The sequence below is a fragment of the Eptesicus fuscus genome, chromosome 16 (assembly GCF_027574615.1).
Source record: "Eptesicus fuscus isolate TK198812 chromosome 16, DD_ASM_mEF_20220401, whole genome shotgun sequence".
Lineage (NCBI taxonomy): Eukaryota > Metazoa > Chordata > Mammalia > Chiroptera > Vespertilionidae > Eptesicus > Eptesicus fuscus.
Genome location: NC_072488.1, coordinates 35,248,308 through 35,272,909, shown reverse-complemented (window position 1 = coordinate 35,272,909; position 24,602 = coordinate 35,248,308). Strand labels below are relative to the sequence as shown.

The 24,602-nt window shown below is 36.7% G+C and overlaps 1 protein-coding gene across 2 annotated transcripts in view; it reads left to right on the top strand.

The window, feature by feature from the left end:
* Nucleotides 1-24,602, top strand: part of USP34 (ubiquitin specific peptidase 34) — a 243,367-nt gene that overhangs the window by 177,753 nt on the left and 41,012 nt on the right. For both annotated transcript variants that reach the window (XM_054728434.1, XM_054728433.1), the window contains 14 exons: nucleotides 377-471; nucleotides 4,196-4,368; nucleotides 7,169-7,322; nucleotides 9,126-9,204; nucleotides 10,393-10,446; nucleotides 10,557-10,652; nucleotides 17,755-17,819; nucleotides 18,087-18,162; nucleotides 18,250-18,297; nucleotides 18,416-18,481; nucleotides 20,679-20,759; nucleotides 22,993-23,078; nucleotides 23,960-24,128; nucleotides 24,229-24,303. In XM_054728434.1, coding sequence (XP_054584409.1) covers nucleotides 377-471; nucleotides 4,196-4,368; nucleotides 7,169-7,322; nucleotides 9,126-9,204; nucleotides 10,393-10,446; nucleotides 10,557-10,652; nucleotides 17,755-17,819; nucleotides 18,087-18,162; nucleotides 18,250-18,297; nucleotides 18,416-18,481; nucleotides 20,679-20,759; nucleotides 22,993-23,078; nucleotides 23,960-24,128; nucleotides 24,229-24,303 — 1,317 coding nt within the window. The remainder of the gene's footprint in view (nucleotides 1-376; nucleotides 472-4,195; nucleotides 4,369-7,168; nucleotides 7,323-9,125; nucleotides 9,205-10,392; nucleotides 10,447-10,556; nucleotides 10,653-17,754; nucleotides 17,820-18,086; nucleotides 18,163-18,249; nucleotides 18,298-18,415; nucleotides 18,482-20,678; nucleotides 20,760-22,992; nucleotides 23,079-23,959; nucleotides 24,129-24,228; nucleotides 24,304-24,602) is intronic.

The window sequence follows — 24,602 nt, the reverse complement described above, 5'->3', positions numbered from 1 at the left end:
AGAGAGTATTTGTGTCAATGTGAGGGGAAAACAATTGTTAGTGAAATTAAGAATTTACTTTAAAAAATATTTTGTCCCTAGCCAGTTTGGCTCAGTGGATAGAGGACTGAAGGGTCCTGGGTTCGATTCCCGTCAAAGGCCCAGGTTGCAGACTCTGTCCCCAGTGTGGGGCGTGTAGGAGGCAGCTGATCGATGATTTTCTCTCATCATTGATGTTTCTATGTCTCCCTCTCCTTTTCTCTCTGAAATCAATAAAAATATTTTAAAAATTTTGGGTTTTCCTCTGTGTATTTACCCAAATTGTAATTACTATTTTTTGTATTTTTGCATGCTGTAAAAAGTAATATGAAACCTTTAACTCTGGCTTTATATACAGGAGTCTCTTGATGAAGTTACTATTAAAGATACTTTAGAAGGTGACAACATGTATACATGTTCTCATTGCGGGAAGAAAGTACGAGCTGAAAAAAGGTACGTTTTTTAAATGTAATGTTGTTTTGATAATCAAATGGAAGTAAAACACAAACTTATATAAATTAAGATTATCTGATTAAGGTTAAGGTCATCTGCTTGGAGCTCATTCTATTAGTAGTTTTTTATACAGTTACTGAAGTATACTTTCAAGCACCCTTAAATATTTCAGATTTTTCTTTTAATTAAATATTTACCAAAGTCTGTCCGATTGCTTATTTCTTTGCTCTGCATTTATTGAAGCAGGATAAAGAGTCTACTTATGAACTGAAGACATCCTTTTCTGAATCTCTATAATGAGAGAGTTTTTTTCTTCAGAGCTCAGGCATACGGTGGCCAGTTTAGGACAGAGTAATTGGGTAAAGATGTTTCAGTTCTACAGGTGACTATTGAATGACAAGTAGAAATTTGTTTGAAAGAGCATCTTATACAGTTAGTTGCTAGGAACAAAGGCAGAGAAATAGAAATAACCTTGTATATGCAGAAAGTCCAGGAATAGGCTACCCTACATCATTCAGGTAGAGGATTTGCAAGATTGGTAATATATAGTAACATCAAGTAATTAATATCTAGATTTTGGATTATCTGCTTAATTGAAGGCATCAGAACATCTGCCTGAGAAAGAACATAACTATTGCAAAGGACAGAGACTGAAGCCATCCTAAATCTACAGAGGGAAAAGTGACAAAGAAAGAAAATCAGGATAGGGAGGTAACCCAGAAACTAGGGAAGAGAATCTTAAGAAGGTATTCAGAGATTGTGGGTAGGGGAGCAGAGCTGAGTAAAAAGCATTTGGTTTTATTTCAGATAAGTACTTGGTGTGTAGCAATAAAAGCAGGGTTGTCAGGGCACATGGTGTCAAATACAGATCATTCATTTTAGAAGTTTGACAAAAATCAGCAAGGAAGATGGAGTTTTAAATGAACTTTGGGATCAAACAGAGGAATTTTCTAGATGAAATCATGTTGCAGGCAGAGAAAGAAAAGCCCTTGCTTCAAATTGCTTAATAGAAGATTTTTCCAGGTAAATACATATTTGAAGGGAATGGTATTCTTTTTCTCGATCTTCAGAGTTCAAGTTGGTTGCAAAAGAGAAAGGTTGTGGGTGGACATAATTCAAATGAAAGTATAACTGTGCAGGCAGTTACAGGAAGAAGAAAAGCTCATCTGGTAAGAATTGGATTAGGGTAAGAATTAAGGACTCACAAAATGGTGTCATTCAGAAGTTTTTTACTGTGGAGGAATATAATGAGTCGGTCAAAAGATAATTGATAGAGTGAGTCTCTTTTTACTTGGAATAAATCTGTCATTCTTAATATGCTTCTTGTAACATTTCCTTTTTTGGGGGGGTAAGGGGGATAATATGATTCTACTAGTTTTGGTTTTTCTAAATACTGTCTCATCTTTCCCAGGCAAAATGTTAATCAGACTTTTGTATTCTTAACATACTTATAGGTGTCTGTAATAACATAGTAAGTGGTCAACAGAAATGTACTGAGGATCATATTCTGCTCTATCTTTAAACCTTTAGTTTTCTCAGTTTATTCTTTCCTGAATAATTTTACCTACCACCATAATATTAATCTCTGCTGACATACTAATGATTCCCAAATTAATCATACCTAATTCGGAGTGCTATGCTGTTCTCTTACAACTGTCTTAGTCTCATAGATTAATAGGTCTATAACATAAATTCTTATCTTTCCAGATGTTTATTTTATCTTCTGACTCAATGCACATTCCATTGCCCACCACAAGTCTGTTAGTGGCTCTTATATTTTAGGATAATTCATACTCTTAACATTATACACAAGGTCCTTCATCATTTAACTCCTTTATACTTCTGTAACCTTATCATTTGCTAGTCCTAAATAATCAGTAATGATGAATTTTTGGAATACTTACTCCCTTTGCTTATGACATCTTTTCCCTATCTCCTTCATCTTTCTAAATTTCTTTAGAAAACAAAAATACTGTGCTCTTGGTTTAAACAAATTCTCTTTTGACTCCTGTGTACAGTGAAGTATTGTTTCCTAAAATTAATATTTTTCATAATTCTACATATATATATTAGAGGCCTGATGCACGAAATTTGTGCAAGAGTAGGCCTTCCTTCCCCCAGCTGCTGGCATCCGCTTCCCTCTGGCACCCAGCACTCTCTGTCTTCCTTCGTCCGGAAGGTTGTCTGGAAGGTCATCCGGAAGGATGGAAGAACATCTGGTCTAATTAGCATATTACTTTTATTATAGACTAGTGGCCCGGTGCAAGAAATTTGGTGTCCCTCAGCCCAGTCTGCACCCTCTCGAGTCTGGGACCCCTCGGGGGATGTCTGACTGCAGGTTTAGGCCCAATCCCACAGGGACATCCCTCTCACAAAACGGGACTGCTGGCTCCTAACCGCTCACCTGCCTGCCTGCCTGATCGCCCCTAATCTCTGCCTGCCGGCCTGCTCGCCCCCAACTGCCCTCCCCTCCTGGCCTGATCGCCCTAACCACCTCTGCCCCGCCACCATGCTTTGTCCGGAAGGACATCTGGAAGGTCTCCTGGTCTAATTAGCATATTACCCTTTTATTAGTATAGATTTCGTTTAAACCAAAATTTTGTGGGGTTTGTGTGTGTGTGTGTGTTGTTGTTTTTTATTTTTATTTTTTTTACAAGGACATTTGTATACATGTTAATCTACCCTTGTTTTTTGGGGTTTTTTTAAATACATTTTATTGATTTTTTACAGAGAGGAAGAGAGAGGGATAGAGAGTTAGAAACATCGATGAGAGAGAAACATTGACCAGCTGCCTCCTGCACACCCACTACTGGTATCACATATTTGTCATCAACCCCCCCCCCCCCATTCCCATCCCAAATCCCCCCACACGCATGCCCCCATCCCCCTGTTGTCTGTGATCACTGGTTAGGCTCATATGCAAGCACACAAGTCCTTGGGTTGATCTATCTCCCTTGTCCCCACCCTCCCCTACCTTCCCTCTGAGGTCTGACAGTCTGATCAATGCTGTTCTTGTTCTTCAGTCTATATTGTTCATCTTTTCCCCTAGATGAGTGAGCTCATGTGATACTAGGATACACTTATAGGAACCGAAAATGAGACAAGCAATAATGGTTATGCTGAGAGGCAAATGAATCAGTCTATAGTGAGTTTCTTTCTGGGCCAACAGTTCTTTTGAGTCCCGATTTCTATGTCCAACAGTTGTTTATGTGTTCATAACAGCAATGATATTTCAGTTCTGGATGGTGGACAACAGGCAACACATATTGAATGATATTTGCCAGGCAGCGTTCTAAAAGTTATAGGGAGTAGCCACTTTAGTCTCCATTTTACAAATCAGGAATTAAGCTTAGAGAGGCTAAGTAACTTGCTTAGGGTCGTACATCTAGTAAATGATACAGAGACTGCAGTTGTAGTTTACAAAAATAAATACTTCAAACTGTGTTATTTAAGGTGGAAAAGAAAACAACCAAAGACCTCCTTGCCTTTAAAGTATGATGTGATTCTTTTCTATACTTCCATAGCACCTTTATATATCTTCATCATGTTGTTTATCACAGTCTATTAATTTTTTTTATCTAGACACAAGAAAGTTGTTTCAGAATGAAAAAAAAAAGTCATGTAAGAGGTCATATATGTATATGTCCCCCTCTTACATGATTGAAGTACTTTTGAAAGATAATTATTAAAAAAAGTTTTATTCATTAATTTTTCTGTGTTTCAGGGCATGTTTTAAGAAATTGCCTCGCATTCTGAGTTTTAATACTATGAGGTATACATTTAATATGGTAACGATGATGAAAGAGAAAGTGAACACACACTTTTCCTTCCCATTACGTTTGGATATGACACCCTACACAGAAGATTTTCTTATGGGAAAGAGTGATAGGAAAGAAGGTAATTTTCCATCTCTTTTCTTTTATTGTAAGTCTCCATAACCAGATAAGTATAATTATAAAGTTGTAATAAACTATACATTTAACAAAATGGAACTGAATCTTAAAAAGAAGACTGTTTTTAAAGACAATGTGGCACATTCAGGAGTTACCAATTTAATATTTAATATCTACTAGGACTGTGTTCTAGGCACTCTTCTAAGCATTGGGGACATTGTAGTGAACAAGATAAATGTCCCTGCCCTTTTAGAACTTAAGTCTAGTGGGCAAATCTTATATTGAAAAAGAAATTACAAACATGATATAATGTCGAATAGGACAGTGAATGTATTATATACTTCTAAGGGAATCAGGGAGGGCTTTTATGAGAAGTGACATTTAAGCAGAACTTGAGTAAGAGCTAGATTGAGAGGAAAGGATAAGTAAGCTCTTTGGCAGGTGAGGAGTGGAGCTGATGAAATGGGCAAAGGGCGCCAAAACCGGTTTGGCTCAGTGGATAGAGCGTCGGCCTGCGGACTCAAGGGTCCCAGGTTCGATTCCGGTCAAGGGCATGTACCTTGGTTGCGGGCACATCCCCAGTGGGGGGTGTGCAGGAGGCAGCTGGTCGATGTTTCTCTCTCATCGATGTTTCTAACTCTCTATCCCTCTCTCTTCCTCTCTGTAAAAAATCAATAAAATATATTTAAAAAAAATAAAAAAAAAAAAAAAAGAAAAAAGAAATGGGCAAAGGGCAGGGGCCAATTCATTTTTTTGGTAGGTCGTGTTAAAAATGTTTATCTTTATTCAGTGTGAAACCATTGGAAGATTTTAAGCAGGGAACTGAGATGGGAACCAGGTGGGATCTGGAAAAGGTTAATCTGACTACAGCAATCAAAATGGATTAAAGGATGATGAGAGGAGTGTGGGGAGGCCATTCTGGTAAACTACAGAGGTGGTAACTTAGATGAGAAAGCATACCGGTAAGGTTGGAGAAGTGTATGGAGATGCAGTTAACAGGACTCGATTGAATAAATGAATCCAACAAAGTTATTGAACATCTACCTACTATCTAATTTGCTATTCTTGTAGTAATGGGACTATAGTGACAACAAAGAGCAAGGTATCTGCCCCCTTTGAAGATTACATTTTGTTTTAGTCAGTCTGCTACTAGAATGAGGAGGAAAAGTCGAGTGACAAAGGTTTCTGGTTGGACCAGCTAGGTGAATAAGGGGCCAGTATTTCAAGATCTCAAGAAAGAAGGAATGTGGTCAAAATTATTGGATGCTAAAGAAAAAGAAGTTTCAGTAAGAAAGTGATGGAGAAGATTTTTGGTTATCTTTATCGGAACAATTTTATTTGGGTATTGCAATAGGAAGGTAGATTGCAATGAGTCAAAGATGGCCCTTGGTTCATAAGTAGTTACCTCCAAATTGCTATTACTTCCATAAAAGCAATGATTTTCAGAATTCTTCATATGCTCCTCAAGGACCACAGAGGTGAGGAATGGAAATAGATGAGAGAAGAAAGCAGAACAGATCTAGGACTTACCTTTTACATTCTTCTTTAGCCAGAGAAGTTCCATTTTACATATTAAGGGTCCTGGCAATGTTTTCTTTGTATAAAAAGTTTTGCTGATTTAAAATTTTAAGGTGTAAAGAAGTTACTATAAGATTTAGGAAAGAGAACATGATTTGATCTTGATATTCTATTGCTTGGCACTTACTGAGCATTCAATAATTTACTCTCGCTATATGAGAGATGAGAGAGGTAAGAACAATGAGTGTAGGGTGTTCTTTCAAGAGAACATGTTCTTGCCCTAACCGGTTTGGCTCAGTGGATAGAGCGTTGGCCTGCGGACTCAAGGGTCCCAGGTTTGATTCTGGTCAAGGGCATGTACCTTGGTTGCGGGCACATACCCAATAGGGAGTGTGCAGGAGGCAGTTGATCGATGTTTCTCTCTCATGATGTTTCTAACTATCCCTCTCCCTTCCTCTGTGTAAATAATAAATAAAATAATTTTTTTTTAAAAAAAAGAGAGAGAACATGTTCTTTATTTGAAGAGAGGAGAGAAGATGGCGACTGTAGCTATGAAAGAATATGGAATTATGGGAGGGAGTTTTAAAGTTAGCATTTGGGTATATTTAGAAGTTGTGGGAAATGAGTCCGTAGAGATGATAAGTTTTAAAATACAGGTGAAGTTAAGAAGTGAGCATTGTATATATACATCCTACTTTTTATTTTTATTTTTTTAAAATATATTTTTATTGATTTTTTACAGAGAGGAAGGGAGAGAGATAGAGAGTTAGAAACATCGATGAGAGAGAAACATCCATCAGCTGCCTCCTGCACACCCCCTACTGGGGATGTGCCCACAACCAAGGTACATGCCCTTGACCGGAATCGAACCTGGGACCTTCAGTCCGCAGGCTGACGCTCTATCCACTGAGCCAAACTGGTTTCGGCTACATCCTACTTTTTAGAACTCTTCAAACCTTTCCTAAAATTATAGCAAGACTGCACAGAAACTGTGCTTCATTCTATTTTTCATGACGCTTCCATGGATGGAAGTAGCAGAAACTTATGTCAAAATAAGGAATTTGTTGTCTGTAGTTTTGCACTAACGTTATTGTTTTTCCAATTTGTATAAATGTTCCTTAAAATTTTAGGTTATGGATGGTGATAGTAAATGCAGTTGTTTTGTACCTATTTTAATATATAAAGTACCTGTATCTACTTATCTATGTAAAGTATATAAAGCGATTCTAAGGTGTCACTGTGCAGTTTTCAAAATTATTGCTGTTATTTTATGTAAATCATTTCAGGTTTTAAGGAAGTCAGTGATCATTCAAAAGACACAGAGAGCTATGAATATGACTTGATTGGAGTGACTGTTCACACAGGAACAGCAGATGGTGGGCACTATTATAGCTTCATTAGAGATATAGTCAATCCACATGCTTATAAAAACAATAAATGGTGAGTTTTAAATATTTTATTGGGATTTTTAAAAACCTTTTTAAAGTATAAGCTGTTGATAGTTTTCAGATATGTTTTCTGATGTCAGTGTTCTAAAAACTTTAAATTTAGGAAAGGGGTTAGAAAAAATTTTTAAATGGAAGTGACTTTCAAAAGACAATATGACTTAATTATTAAACTTCATGGATCTCTAGACTCCTTTGAGAATTTTATTAATGCTTTCTTCAGAAATAATGAACACACAAAATTTTGCATGCAATTTTATATTCATAGAACATATTGCACCTTCCAAATCTAACCTGTCTGTGTTCACTCATTCAAGAGCTTTTACTGAATTATTTCTATAGGGTGGCCACAAAGTTCTTATGCACTGAGTAGCCAGATTATTATGATCCCTGAACGCATAATAATCTGGCCACTCAGTGTATATCCTATATAATAAAAGGCTAATATGCAAATTGTCCCCTCGACCAGGAGTTCGACCAGCAGGCAGGCTGGCCAACTGCCCATGTCCCCTCCCCCTGACCAGGCTGGCTGGAACCCACCCATGCACAAATTCATGCACTGGGCCTCTAATACACACACACACACACACACACACACACACACATGCATACTAAGTGGCCAGTTTATTATGCATTCAGATATCATAATAATCTGGCCACTCAGTGTTTATTCTAGTTAGAAGCTAACCTAGCCAGGATGGCATGACTTAGTGGTTGAGCATCGACCATAGTTCAATTCCTGCTCAAGGCACATGTCTGGGTTGTAGGCTCAATCCCTGGTGTGGGACGTGCAGGAGGCAGCTGATCAATGATTTTCTCTCATCATTGATGTTTCTATTTCTCTATCCCTTCTCTGAAATCAATATATTTTCCCCCCCAAAAAAACCATAGTAAGTTAACCTTCATGCTCCACTCTCTTTACCTTTCCTTTCTCCTTTGACACACACATTCTCTTTTATCATCTTTTATCAAGTTAACTAGAGGCCCTGTGCACGGATTTGTGCACTGATGGGGTCCCAAAACCAGCTCTCCAACCTCCCCCGAGGGGTCCCAGATTGCAAGAGGGCGTTTCTCGGGTGACGCACCCTGGAATCAGGTTCCCTTCTCTCTGGTTCTGGGTACCTGAGAACTGCAACTACCAAGTCACCGCAGCTCAGCAGCTCCTGCATTGAGTGTCTGGTGGTCAGTGCGTGTCATAGCTACCTGTCGGCTGGTTGCTTAGGCTTTTATATAGAGAGATGGTTGGAAGTCATTAAATCAGTTCTTTCATAACTTTTTTGGTTTTCAAATGTCTTCAGATGTTGTTAGAGTCTCAATCTGCACTTAACAGAATAGTTTTGTTCAACTATTTCTCACTCTTTATGTCAGTCATGTTATATCTTTAACTTTTTTTGTCCATTTGAATATATTTCCATAAATATACTTTGAATCAATTTTTTATCATAAATTTTAAAATGGCATCTTTATCTTAGGAAGTTCTACCATCTCAATGTTTTTCTGTCATGTTACAAATTATATTTACGCAAACTTTTTATTGCTTTTACGAACTCCTGTTACTTCTAGGTTTTAAATGAATCTGTCAAATTTTAGGGTGGTTATGACTGTTAAATTATATTTCCAGTTTCTAGTGGATTCGAGTTGTCAAAACAAGAGCTTAGTTAGAATTTACCTTTTATTAATAATAGTTTGGTAATTATTTATAATATATCAATATGTAACCTAAATATTATAAAAATAGGCATAATAGAGAGGTATTCAGTACATATATACTTTATCAACACTACTTGCTCTGTTTTAGGTATCTTTTTAATGATGCTGAGGTAAAACCTTTTGATTCTGCTCAACTTGCCTCTGAATGTTTTGGTGGAGAGATGACAGTAAGTTTTATTCAGAAATTATAAATAGTTTATGACTTTCACATGCTTTGCAATATCATAAAATCCAATAGCAGAATTATTTAACTTTCTTTTTAATCACTATGAGTCGATCTAAATTTTATTCTGCTGATATTAATGGAACTTGAGTATGTTTGGAGTATATAATAGACCCTGGGAAATATTTTAAAAATTACTATTTTTTCCTTCAACTGATTAAGAATGTTAAGACTTAACAATTGAAAATGAAGTAATAGTATAGGACTTGAATTACCTTGCCTTGTGACATTATGATTGAATTAGTTGTTTTTTTTTTAATGCTTTGGGATTAAAGCCAGAAGAAATTACTCTTTATTGACTTAATATGAACACTTTTTGACAAGGAAGTTGGATTGAGCTAGGCTTTAAAGGATTGTTTATTTAGTGGCTTTTATAAAGCAGTTAGCAACCTGGTTATTACAATGATGGAATAGAAAAAGAATAGCTTACCTGTTACATAATTAGCAGTAAGATATACAAAAAGATCATTAGGTTGGAGTAGAATTGTAACAATTTCACTCCTACCAATTTTCTGAACACTTTAAAAATACCCTGTTGATTCTTATAAGTCAAATATTTAATGGTCATTTTCATTTCACAGACAAGCTCAGATAAACCAGTTTTTAACTTTAATAGCCATGTTTATTGTGAAATAATTATTCACATTTTGGATTTTAATGGACTTTTTGTTGCTCTTTGGTGTCTTTATACTATTCTGAATATAAAAGGAGAAGTAGGAAAATTGCTAATACTTTGGAAATGGGTAAAAGAAAGAGTAAATAATGAGTTACCACTGAAGCTGTCACTAAACTGATTGCATCTCTAAATGTTATTCACAGAACTATTTCTTTAAAAAAGTAAACTTTCCAAAAAACTCTTCTTTTAAGAGTTTTTTAAAATTGCAAGTTCATTTTATTTCCTTATGCTTTATATATTTTATGGTAAAGTACCTTAAAATATGTTTTGCATCTCCAATTTTTAGTACTCTTAGCCAAAAATTACTGTTAAGGATTTTTATGAATGCAGTGCTATTTGAGAAACTATTTATGAAGTTATTGCATAGTATTAAACAACTTTTTAAAAAATATTTTATATGTAAATATAACTAAATGTGCCCATTTTCTAAAGAAGGAAACTTATTTTTTAAAACAGACCAAGACCTACGATTCTGTTACAGATAAGTTTATGGATTTCTCTTTTGAAAAGGTAACCATTTCTTTCATATATAATTTTACATCGTTCTCTTTTTTTCATGTTGCCTTCTTTAATAGTCATATTTTATCAAAACTGAAAATGTACTTTTTTCCCTCTTAAAGACACACAGTGCATATATGCTGTTTTATAAACGCATGGAACCAGAGGAAGAAAATGGGAAAGAATACAAATTTGATGTTTCATCAGAATTACTAGAGGTATAAGCTATTTTAACTTTAGCAACAATTTGAAAGCATGTTTTAAGTATTTTTTCAAGTAATAATAGTACTGTGATACAAGAATAGACTATGACAACATTTGTATCTGTAATTGAGAGTAGACCTTAACACCATATGCAAATACTCTTGGTAATACTGACATACAACAGGTGAATATAAAGCGAATGAGATTAAAAGAAGTAAAAAATTAATAGTAACATTGAAGAAAAATAAAGATAAAATGGTTGATAGCATTACAGCAAAGCCCACAGGTAGCTTATATGGTTGGTAATGTTCTTAGTGGTGATAGAATTGCAAGTGTTCTCTTACTCTTCATTACACACAAGTATACAGTGTATGTGTATTTGAAATATGTAATTTTTACATTATAAAGTGTTTGATTTATAGTAATGAGGCTTTATTTCATAATGTAAGTGGTAATTTTACTTTAATGTTTTAAGATTTATAAAAGTACTCATCACTCAGTGTGTGTTGTGTTATTGTTATAAACTAAGCCAGTCAGGCAAAAGTACAAAAAAGTAAATCTCCAGAAAAGGTATTCCTGAAAAAATACTCGCCCATATAGATAATTCAGTTTTTGCTATCTAATTGATTTGCTGATATTTGCACTGTGTGGTCAAGACTTAAAACTGAGTTCCCCCAAACACATACTATAAATTGTTATCTTGCCTACCCATAATATTACTGATTAAAAGCCAAGAATATTGTCTTCATTAAGCCCTTGAATTGGATTTACCAGAAAAATTAGTTGCTTTGCTACATTTTAGGCCATTAAACTCAACCTATTTGTACAATAATTTCAACCACCATCCATAATTAAAATTAAATAGATTAGAATCACCATTATGTGCAAGACTTTATGCCCCCAAGGTATTCCGGCAAACCTCGAAAGTATTACATGTGTTTCCCCATTAACTCCTTCCAGCCTGCCCCTGTCCTTTTTAAAAAATATATTTTTTATTGATTTCAGAGAGAGAGAGAGAAACATCAATAATGAGAGAGAATCATTGATTAGTTGCCTCCTGCACGCCCCACACTAGAGATCGAGCCTGCAACCCAGGCATCTGCTCTGACGGGGAATTGAACCATGATCTGGTTCATAGGTGACACTCAAACTCTGAGCCACGCTAGCCGGGCTGAGAACTTTAGAGTTTAAAAAAAATAATAATTATTTTTCTCAGAACAATACCATTCAGTGAGAAAAGTTGCCCTGTTTTACATTTTTGCAAATCTCTTTAATATCTGATTTAATACAAGACAGCTTGTGTTTTATAACAACTTCTGTATTTTGGTATATTGTAATCTCATCATTTAGCTTCTGGAAAACTCCATTGTATGCTTTGGACCTTATAGACACCCTAAAAGTATCACAGGGACACCCACATCTCTCTGAACCATTCTTTGAGAAGCACTGATTTACGTTGTGAGAAAAGGGAATCCCAGATGTTTGCTTATTGTAATAATAACAAGAAAAACAAACTGAACTATGTTAGACTATTCTTGATTGTAGACCTAAACCAGCCATTTTTTTTCTATCATTGTTTCAGCTTATTAATTTAAAATGTTTGCCTGCACATACATTTTACTAAAAAATTTAAGTAAAAATATAATAATACTGTTACTTAACATTAACATAGATTTTAGATGTAAACCAGAATCTGGTTTTTTATATTTGTACAGTTAAAATATAGCTAGTAGCAGACTTTACCAAAGGTAAAAAGAAAATTTTTAGAACCAACAAATGTGTGACTATTATGGATAAAACAAGTAGAGTGCTCAGAAAAGGGTAGTTGAATCAGGAGTACTGCAGAAGATATTCAGGAAATGTGACCTTCAACTTCATTTTGAAAGTTAGTGAAGAGTTAATTAAATGAAGAGTATCCCAGGCAAAAAGAACGTTACATATAGAGTCCTGAGGAAGGATAGAGCTTATTGGCCTGTTTTAGATGCTGAAAGGTGACCTCTGTAGCTGTGATGATTAATAAATGCAAGGAAGAGTGATCCAAGATGAAGTTGGATGTGGGTATATAGAAAAACACTTAGGAAAGTTCTTTCTGATCAATGTGGTACTATAGTTTCACACTTACTAGGTGTACCGGTTAATAATGCGGATTTTGTGATCAAAGAAAATACGATAATTTCAAGAGAAACATCAAAAGTGCTTTATTCAAAGTAATGTCCATCGCTAGCTACACATTTCCCCCACCTTTAGGTAATTTGTAGATACCGTCCCAAGAGAACTTTTCTTGTTTTGAGGCAAAACATTCAGAGACCCAATTTTCCACTTCTTCATATGTTTTGAAGTGCTGCTCAGAAAGTGCATGTGCCATCGATCGAAACAAGTGGTAATCTGAAGGAACAAGGTCGTGAATACAGCGGGTGGGTTAATACTTCCCAGGCAAGATCTTTTAATGTGTCTTTAACTGGTTTTGAAGTGTGTGATGGTGTGTCATCATTCAGTAAAATTACTTTGCCGTGTCTTCTGGCACATTCTGGTCGTTTCACGTTCAAAGCATGGTTCAAATTGATTATTTGTTGTCGGTAGCGATCAGTGTTAATGGTTTCACCTCGTTTTAGAAGCTCATAATACACCACACCTTCCTGATCCCACCAAATGCAGAGCATTGTCTTCTTTCAGAAGCGATTTGGCCTTGCAGTCTATGTTGATAGTTGACCTGGATCAACCCATGATTTTGTGCATTTGGGATTCTCAAAATAAATCTACTTTTCATCACCAGTCACAATTCAATGCAAAAAAGACTTTCTTTTGTGCTGTTGAAGCAACATTTTACTGATGACTTTTCAGTTTTCCATTTGTCTTTCGTTCAATTGATGTGGCACCCATTTTCCTTCCTTTAAAATCTTTCCCATTGCTTGTAAACCATCGTAAATTGTTTGCTTAGCAACGTTTAATCTTTCTGCAAGTTGTTTTTGAGTCTGACATGCATCTTCAATAATGCTTGTAATTGTTGGTCTTCAAACTTTTTCGGTTGACCTGGACATTTTTTGTCTTTCTCATTGAAATCATCACCTTTAAAGCGTTTAAACCAGCGTTCACAAGTATCTTGAGATGGAGCATGTTCACCATAAGCTTCCCAAAGTGTATTAAGCAGCACTTTTCTTCAAAATCATGAATTAAAACTTCTTGCAAATGCTCTTTTTTTTTGGCACGAAATTTGACATTTTTAAGCATAAAAATATCTATGATGTTAACACCTTCAGCAAATTTGACATATGAAGTTTTGAAGCTTGTTGTCAATACAACAAAATAGCATACATATCAAATCGGGTATATATCAACATATGTGTAACTCCCATCTATTGAAAAAAAAATCCGCATTATTAACTACTACACCTAGTAAACATACCCAGTTGTTTCCACATACATTATATTGATAAAAGGCAAAAAGGACAGTCAAAAAACAAGAATATTTCTATAGAACAGAAATGGAACATAATTAAAGGCAGTAAATCTGGTGGAAATCATGGGACTACCAGGCTTTAGGTACAAAGCAGATAATGGTGGCCAAAGGTTCAGCTCTTGCGAGGTTAGAGAGATAGTACCTAGCTAAAAGCAAGAAGTTGGAATAGGGCTCAGTTGCTATGGAAAGGCACTGAATTGAGTGGAATTAGTGAATGTTGTCAAACTTTCCTTGTGACTACAGCTAGTCTATGCCTAGAAATAGTAGAGGACTAAGAACTCTGAAGTAAGGCCATTCAGTGACTAGGTCTGTGATTTTCTAAATATAATGTACAGCAGGAACCCTAAGATGTGATTATAAAACTTGAATCCAGAGTAGTAGGGGGCTGAGGGGTACGTAGACTTAGTTGAAAATCTTTAAAGGGATAAAGATAGCCAATCATATCAATAATCAGAAAATAAAATTGAACCAGGTAAAAATAATGTTATGGAACTGCCTGGCAGTGACTTAGAGCATGTTTTTAAGGTATTCAAAGAGATGAACGTAAAAACTAAAGACAGCAGAGCAGTTCCACAGGACTGTTGTGAGAAATAATTTTTCATTATTTTTATAAAGTAAACAGGGAAATCGCCCTAGCCAGTTTGGCTCAGTGGATAGAGCGTCAGCCTGCGGACTGAGGGGTCCCAGGTTCGATTCCGGCCAAGGGCATATGCCTGGGTTGCAGGCTCGATCCCCAGTAGGGGGCGTGCAGGAGGCAGCCGATCAATGATTCTCTCTCATCATTGATGTTTCTATCTCTCTCTCCTTCCCCCTTCCTCTCTGAAATCAATAAAGAAATAAAATTTAAAAAAAAAAGTAAACAGGGAAATCAATTCCCATATAGGTCTGCCAACATAAATTAAAGGGTGGTTGTCTGGTTGTCTTTTTTTTTTTGGCCAGTTTTTAAACATAAACCTTTCTCTCATTACCTATTCTTATCAAAATATATATGACAGTTTTATTCATGTATATCTTTGTTCTTCAGGCAAATGAGATTTCCGAGTTCTTACTGGCAAAATCTTTTATTTATTTATATTTTTCTCATTTTTAATAAATCTTTATTCAGATTATTACAGTTGTTCCTCTTTTTTCCCCCATAGCTCCCCTCCACCCGGTTCCCACCCCGCCCGCTGCCCTTAACCCCCCCACTGTCATCATCCATAGGTGTACAGTTTTTGTCCAGTCTCTTCCTGCACCCCTCACACCCCTTACCCCCCGAGAATTGTCAGTCCACTCCCTTTCTATGCCCCTGATTCTATTATATTTACCAGTTTATTCTGTTCATCAGATTTTTTTATTCACTTGATTTTTAGATTCACTTGTTGATAGATATGTATTTGTTGTTCATAATTTTTATCTTTACCTTTTTCTTCTTCCTCTTCTTAAAGAATACCTTCCAGCATTTCATATAATACTGGTTTGGCGGTGATGAACTCCTTTAGCTTTTTCTTATCTGTGAAGCTCTTTATCTGCCCTTCAATTCTGAATGATAGCTTTGCTGGGTAGAGTAATCTTGGTTGTAGGTTCTTTCTATTCATCACTTTGAATGTTTCTTGCCACTCCCGTCTGACCTGCATAGTTTCTTTTGAGAAATCAGCTGATAATCGTATGGGTGCTCCCTTGTAAGTAACTAACTAACTGTTTTTCTCTTGCTGCTTTTAATATTCTCTCTTTGTCTTTTGCTCTTGACAATTTAATTATGATGTGTCTTGGTGTGGTCCTCTTTGGATTCCTTTTGTTTGGGGTTCTGTGTGCTTCCTGGACTTGTAAGTCTATTTCTTTCACCAGGTGGGGGAAGTTTTCTGTCATTATTTCTTCAAATAGGTTTTCAGTATCTAGCTCTCTCTTCTTCTGGCACCCCCATAATTCTGATGTTGGTATGCTTGAAGTTGTCCCAGAGGCTCCTTACTATCTTCATATTTTTGGATTCTTTTTTCTTTTTGCTTTTCCCGTTGAGTGTTTTTTGCTTCTTTGTATTTCAAATCTTTGACTTGATTCTTGCGATCCTCTAGTCTGCTGTTGGATCTTGGTATATTATTTTTTATTTCAGTCAGTGTATGCTTAATTTCTAGTTGGTCCTTTTTCATATCCTCGAGGGTCGCGCTAAATTTATCAGCCTTTTCTAGAAAATTCTTGAAAAACCTTATTACCGTGGTTTTGAGCTCTATATCCAGTAGTATGCTTTCCTCCATTTCTTTCATTTGTGACCTATTTCTTTGTCTCTGCATTTTGGCTGCTTCCCTGAGTTGATAGAGTGGTTTTGTGTGCGAGGTGTCCTATAGGGCCCAGTGGCTCAGCCTCCCCAGTTACCTGAGGTGCACACTCTTGGTGCACCCCTTTGTGGGCTGTGCGCACAGTCTTGTTGTAATCAAGCCTTGATTGTTGTTGGTATCACTGGGAGGAATTGACCTCCAGGCCAATTGGCTGTGAGGATCATTTGTGTCTATGCTTGGAGAACTTCTGTGCTGGAGACACCTTTATGAGACAAGACTTGCTTAAGTGGGGCTTTGGTGCTCACTGAGTCTGTCCCCTGAGTGTGTCCCTTATGGATCTGAGGAGTTGTAATCTGGATGGTCCCACTCTGACCCCTGGGTACACTGGCTCTTGGATCTCCAAGGAGGTGCAAATTTAGCCTCTGCCTGAGGCCACCCAGCAGGAGCTATGGAGAGATCTGCAGATTTCTCTTCTTTGTTTGGGTTTTGGAGGTGCCCAGATGAGGCCCAGTGTGAAGTAATACAACCTGCTGTGGGGCCTTGTACCTTCTTTTGGATGTTCTGGGTCTCTCTGACTCAGCTGCAGTTTGTTAGGTAAGTTTAGAATTCAAAGGACCAGGCCATTCATATGCAAAAGCCTCTGCGCTCAGCATGGATGGGGCGGAGTCTCAGGGCGGAACAAACAGCTATGGCTTCGTGGGGTTGGATCTCAGGGCAGACCATATAGCAGTGGCTTCCCGTCAGCCCTGCTTTAAGAGGTCCCTGGGTCTTAGTGTCCCTTGGTAATTGCTGCAAGCACCTCTGAGAGAAAGCCGCCCTCGAGTTTTGCCCGCTGCCAGACAGTCCAGTTTCTCCCGGTATGACTCTGGGTCCCCAGAGTCTTGCCCGGAACTGGAGTTCAGAGCAGTCGGGAGCTTTTGTCTCCCTCTCGATTGAGAAAGCAGCCGCGTACTCAGTTGCCAGCCCTCTCCGCACGCACATCTACGTACCTCTGCCTTCTGCAGCTCCTGTGAGTCTCAGTGTGCTTTTCTCTTTCCTTCTAGTTGTAGAATTTCCACTTAGCCAGCCTTCCTGTGGTTCTGGATGATGTCCGTTTTGTCCTTTAGTTGTAGTTTTGAAATTGTTGTGCGAGGCAGCAGTTTAGGTGTTTACCTATGCCGCCATCTTGGTTTCTCACCCTGGCAAAATCTTTATAAATACGTTTTTAAACAACAATAATCATTGAGGTAGCCAGATATAGAATGATAAATTGGACCAGGTTTAGTAACTTACGTTACATTCATGTTCCATATTCCTGGAAAAAAATTAACATGCATTTTAAGAGCCTGTGTTTTGGGGGGGTTGTTTTTAAAATATTGGTAAAATATAATGAAGCAATATCTGATGTTAACTTTTTTTTTTCTTCAGTGGATTTGGCATGATAACATGCAGTTTCTTCAAGACAAAAATATTTTTGAACATACATATTTTGGGTAAGTTTGATAAATTTAGTAATAGATTTAAAAAATTTTTTTATTGAATTTATTGGGCTGACATTGGTTAAATAAAATTACATATGACTCAAGTGTACAGTTCTATATCACTTATTTATTGTATGTTCACCACCCAAAGTCAAGTCTCACATCTGTCACCATTTATCCCCCCTTTACCCGCTTCTGCCTCCCCAGTAATAGTTTTTTTGTTACACATTCAAATTTTTTTTCCTGTAAGAATTTCAACTTACTATTTTTAAATTCTAGGTTTATGTGGCAGTTGTGTAGTTGTATTCCCAGTACATTACCAGATCCTAAAGCTGTGTCTCTAATGACTGCAAAGGTAATATATAAGCCTTAGATAATTTTTTCAGAATGACTACTTTAAAATAATTAAGTCTTTTTTGCTTAATTTCATCTTTCTTTACAGTTAAGCACTTCCTTTGTCCTAGAGACATTTATTCATTCAAAAGAAAAGGTATGTTTTATTTTGTGCATTTTTGTGATTTGATATCTTTTGGTTTTCATTATCAATCTTTAGCTGAGAAATCCTTATGCCTTCAGTGACTTCTTTTCTTTCTTTTTGTTTTTTTTAGCCCACAATGCTTCAATGGATTGAATTATTGACGAAACAGTTTAATAATAGTCAAGCAGCTTGTGAGGTGAGGTTAAAAATTTAACTAGCAGTGCATAGCTTAAGATCCACTTCTTTGTTTTCTTAGATGCTACAGCAAAATTGTTTTATCAAATCATAGGGAGCCCAGTGTGAGTTGTTATAAAATCATTATAGAGGCCTGGTGCACGGATTCGTCCACCAGTGAGGTCTCTCAGCCTGTCTTACACCCTCTTGCAATCTGGGACCCCTCGGGGGATGTCCGATAACAGGTTTCAGCCTGATCCCCACAGGCCCGATCCAGACAGGAGGGAACCCGATCCTGTGCGTTGAGTGTCTGTCCCGATGGTCAGTGCGCATCAAAGCGACAGGTCGACCAGTCTTTCGATCACTTAGGTTTTTATATATTTAGATTTGATAGCTGAAAGAAAGTTACAATTTTTTTTATCAAATCCATTACACTCATTAAATAATTGATTCTTAAGTTACTTTAAAAGTCTTTGGTTCCCCCCACATTAGAAGGAAAAGTATAGAAAATTCCAAAGACTACTAGATATTTCTTAACTACTTTTGAATGTTATCAGAAACTACTTAGAATGTATATCTCCCCTCCCCCTCTGAGAAAAAAATACACATATCCCAGTGTATCAGTTTATATTCAATTTTTATCTCCTCCAATATTGCATTATAAGAGAAAGACATCCCGAAAGATAATTGCTCCCAGATAATGATCGCTTAACCATATTGCCATCTTAACATCAAAACATGCACAAAAGTAGAAAGGTGTGCCTATCACCCAATTTCAACAAAAGGTAACATTCTTTTGTTTTTATTTATTTATGTGTCTACCCCATGCTTTTTCTCAGCTGAAGTATTTTAAAGCAAACCCAGATACCATACCATATATCAATTAAGCTCAGTATGTATCTCCATTAACTGCTTTAAAATTAGAAGTGATTCCTTAGTATCCAGTACCCATTCCGTGTTCAGTTTTCTCTAATTGTCTTTTGTTAAAAATGTATTCTTTTCATTTGGTTTGCTTACATTTGTGTTCAAACAAGGTCCACATTTTGCTTTTGTCTCTTAAACCTTCCATATATTATCAGTTACTTATTTTTCTACTTATTTGCTACTTTGTCATTTGTTATACAGGTTTTCATGTTGGCTTTGACTAATTGCATCCTCCTGGTGTTGTTTAACATGTTTCTCTATTCCCCTTCCACTTCATAATTTTTAAGCTGTTTCATAGATCCAGAGGGTGGGTTGATTAGGTCATAATTTGTTTTTTCTTTTATTTTTTAATACATTTTTACTTTAGAATTTTAATTAAGGATTTGCCTCTGGAAGGCTGTCAAGGAGTTAAACGTGTTTTCTACAATTGTCATTAATTGTGTGTGTGCATAAGTAGGTAGTACAATTCAGTAGAAGAGTTAAATATGTGATTAATAGATATCTCGAAATCAGTGGGAAGTTGTTCTTCGCTTAGATAAAGAAGCATGTTTTTTTGTTATCAAGATAACATGATTTGTTTTTAAACATAAAGAAAATGAATCGTACTCAGATCATAAAAAAGAAACAAAAGATTCTACAGTATGACATGAGGACTAAGAGGAAAACAAACAGTACTCTATTTTATTATAAGGACTGCAGATTGCCATCATGCAGGGTGTGCACTGTGATATAAATGGCATCCATTGAATCCTATATAATAAAAGGGTATTTGCAAATCGACATAACAGTGGAAAAACCAGTCACTATGACGCGTACTGACCACCAGGGGGCAGACGCTCAACACAGGAGCTGCCCCCTGGTGGTCAGTGCGCTCCCACAGAGGGAGCACTGCTCAGCCACAAGCCGGGCTCATGGCTGGCGAGCGTAGTGGCGGTGGAGGGAGCAGGCCTAAGCTGTCAGTCAGACATGCCCTGAGGGCTCCCAGACTGCTAAAGGGCACAGGCCAGGCTGAGGAGGACACCCCTCACACACACACACACACACCACCACCACCACCACCACCACCACCACCACCAGTGCACGAATGTCATGCACTGGGCCTCTAGTTCTGTAATAAGGTGATCCTGATTATGACTTTAGGCATTTTAGGTTTTGGATTTTTTAGCAAATGAAGAATCTCTCTTGGTAAGAATTTAAAATAATTGAAATATTGATGAGAATTAAAATCCTTATATTATTTTTATCCCATTTGCCGAGTTTTGGTTAAATGTTAAAATCCCACTATTTTCTTACAGTGGTTTTTGGACCGCATGGCTGATGATGACTGGTGGCCAATGCAGATATTAATTAAGTGCCCTAATCAAATTGTGAGACAGGTAAGAAAAAAATGTATTTGAAAAAGAAATGGCTGTCAGGTTAATTCTAAATTTGCCTGAGACTATGTCTTAACCCATCTTTTATATAGGTGGGAAAGATGGACCTCTTACCATAAAAGTCATTTTGCTATTGTTTTCACCAGTCCTTTTTAAGCAAATCAAATATTATTTCAATCAAGCAATTTAAATCATTCACATGTCCTGGTGATAGGAAGATAGCTATAACCACCATTGTCTCAGATCCTAGTCTGGCTGCTTTATGAGTTCTACTGGTTCTTTTTCAGATCCTGAAGATACTCTAACCATGGGGACTGAAATGACCTTGAAAGTTAAATGAATAGTTTATAACCATTTCTCTAACAAGTCCTGAGCTATCACTTGAATATTTGTTTTTCTAATTGGAAAATTTAGGCAAGGAAAATATAAATATTACTCTATATTCATTTATTATACAAAACCAAAAATTTGATCTGAAATATGCCACTTTTCAGTTAATTATTGAGATGTAATTCTTATAAAACTCACCGAAACCTTTCAAAAGTGTAAAATTTAGTGGTTTTTAGTATGTTTCTAAACTTGTGCAACCATCATTTATCTAATTTTATAACACCCCAAAAAGAAGCCTTATACCTATTAGCAGTCACTCCCCATTTTATCCCGTCTCTTCTCACCAGCCCCTGGCAACAATAATCTACTTTCTCTTCCTATAGATTTGTCTATTCTGACCATTTCTATAAATGGAATTATACAGTATGTGGTCTTTTGTGTGACTGGATTCTTTGATTTTATAATATTTACAAGAGTTATCTATGCTGGATTATGGATCTGTACTTCATTTCTTTTCATTGCTAAATAATATTCCATTAAATGGATATTCCAGATTTTCTTTATTCTTTCAGCAATTGATAAACATTTGGGCTGTTCCCACTTTTGGGCTATTTTGAATAATGCTGCTATGAACATTGGTATACAAATATTTGTGTTGACATATGTTTTCTTTCTTTTTTTTTAACATACAATTCCAAATCTTTATTCAGTCAGTGAGAATACTTTTCAAAACAATGCTATTCTGATTTTTGCAATATCTACATTATTATTTTTGAAAATTTCCCATAATCCTACCACTTCCTATATAATAAAAGGCTAATATATGCAAATCAACCAAATGGTGGAATGACCGGTCACTATGATGCGCACTGACCACCAGAGGGCAGATGCTCAATGCAGGAGCTGCCCCCTGGTGGTCAGTGCTCTCCCACAGGGAGAGCCCTGCTCAGCCAGAAGCTGGGCTCACAGCTGGTGAGTGTAGCAGCAGTGGTTGGAGCCTCTCCTGCCTCCCCAGCAGGTGGACATTCCCTGAGGAGTTCCAGGCTGTGAGAGGGCACAGGCCGGGCTGAGGGACCGCCCCTCCCAGTGCACAAATGTTGTGCACCGGGCCTCATAGTTTTATATATAATTCTTTCTTGTTGAAAGTATTATATACACCCTCTTTATTTCCCCCGTTGATCCCCTTCAGCCTACCCCTATCCCCCGCCCCAGGCCCTCACCCTGCCCCATTGTCTATGTCTATGGGCCATGCATATATGCATAGAAGGTCCTTGGTTGATTACCTCCCACCCATCCATCCTGCCCCAGCATATGTCTTCAATATTTTTTAATATGTCCTTAGGAGTGGAATTGCTGGGGCATATGGTCACTTTATCCAAACTGTTTTTCATAGTTTCTATACCAGTTTATACTCACAGCAGCAATCTATGAGGGTTCCAGTTTCACTACATCTTCTTCAACATTTTTTACTGTCTTTTATTTTAGCCATCCTAATGAGTATGAAGTAGTATCCCATTGTGGTTTTGATTTTCAATATCATTAATCAATAATTAATGATATTGAACATCTTTTCATGTGCTTATTGACCATTTGTATATCTTATTTAGAGACTCTCCACAGTTAAGAGAGTTTTGTGAAGCTTTGTTATTGGTTATCTCTATTACTGAAACTTACCTGATTTTGTTTACCCCTCACTATAAAATTGAATGTTGTTTTTTTAAGCTAACTTTGCCGTATTTCTTCAGTCTATAGTTGAGACTCCAAGAAAGTTTCAGAATGTAAAAATATTTAATATGTAGGCAAAATACAAATGGATGGCAGAGAATTTTGAATCATGTAAATTTTTCAGTATCTTTGTTACCTGATGTGAATTGGCTCCCGGATTGTTTTATCTTTTCATTTATAGATGTTTCAGCGTTTGTGCATCCATGTGATTCAGAGACTTAGACCGGTGCATGCTCATCTCTATCTACAGCCAGGAATGGAAGATGGGTAAGAACTATCTTTTGAACATTTTATTGTTAAACTTTTTGATGATCTGCCTACAAAGTTATTGTTGTTAATCCACATCCGAGGACATTCTTTTCCATTGATTTTTAGGGAAAGTGGAAGAGAGAGAGAAACATCGATGTGAGAGAGACATCCATTGGTTGCCTCCTGCAGGGCCTGGGCCAGGGAGAAGCCTGCAACTGAGGTATGGGCCCTTGGCCAGAATCCAACCCGGGACCCTTTAGTCTGCAGGCCGATGCTCTATCCACTGAGCCAAACCGGCTAGGGCTTCCTACAAAGTATTTGTAAATATTCACACTGAAATATTTAGGTGGTTTTTTTTGTTTGTTTTTAAAAAAACAACCTGTAATCATATAAATCAAGAAGGCAAAACTTGTTTTACTTTTTTTATTTTTAATTAAGTGCATCTTCAAAATGCTCTACAAATAACTTTATGACTTCATCTTTTGCTTATATTGATTTAGCCAGGCACAATAATTGGAATCCAATTACTACATTGTTGTAATTGGTATTTTATTATTACAAAGATGAAAGAGTTAAATTTGGGTGTTTTTTTTTAAGTCCTCACTTGAGGACATGCTCATTGATTTTTGAAGAGAAGGAAAGGGAGAGAGAAACATTAATGTGAGTGAGACATCTGTCAGTTGCCTGCTATATATGCCCCAACTGGGGATTAAACCCACAACCTAGGTATGTGTTCTGGCGGGGAATCAAACCCATGACCATTGGGTGTACTGGACGGTGTTCTAACCAACTGAGTCACACTGGCCAGGGAAAAATTCAGGTTTTTAAAAACAGTTCTCCTCCCATAGTATCTATCTCCAGACTTCATACTCTCTAAGATAATTAAATTGTGTTTTTAGGTCAGATGATATGGATGCCTCAGTTGAAGATATTGGTGGTCGTTCATGTGTCACTCGATTTGTGAGAACTCTGTTACTAATTATGGAACATGGTGTAAAACCTCATAGTAAACATCTTACAGAATATTTTGCCTTCCTTTATGAATTTGCTAAAATGGGTGAAGAAGAGGTGAGGCTGTATCATGTTTATTTCTGGTATTATGTACCTATTTTCATTATTTAAAATTTGTTTTTATATTATATTTTTAAACCAATATTTTTATTTTTAGAGCCAGTTTTTGCTTTCATTGCAAGCCATATCTACAATGGTACATTTTTACATGGGAACCAAAGGGCCTGAAAATGTAAGTATAGTCCTGTCTCATATCAGGGATTTATAGGCCATGTTTACAAGTTTGCATCATGGAAAATCATGAAATATTAGAACCCTTTAAAGTCCCTTCGGGCTGTGATATTAGATAGTTTTAAGGGTCTAAGTTTGATTGTTTCTTCTCTTGCTCTATCCATTAAAAATATCAAGCAATACATTTGGTAAGGCCATGGAACAAAGCAAATAATTTAGGCAAAATGGCCACCACCTACTTTGCGGTTCTATCATTAGCTTATTGTTTCGATGAACATTTTTGTTGCCCATATTTTTTTA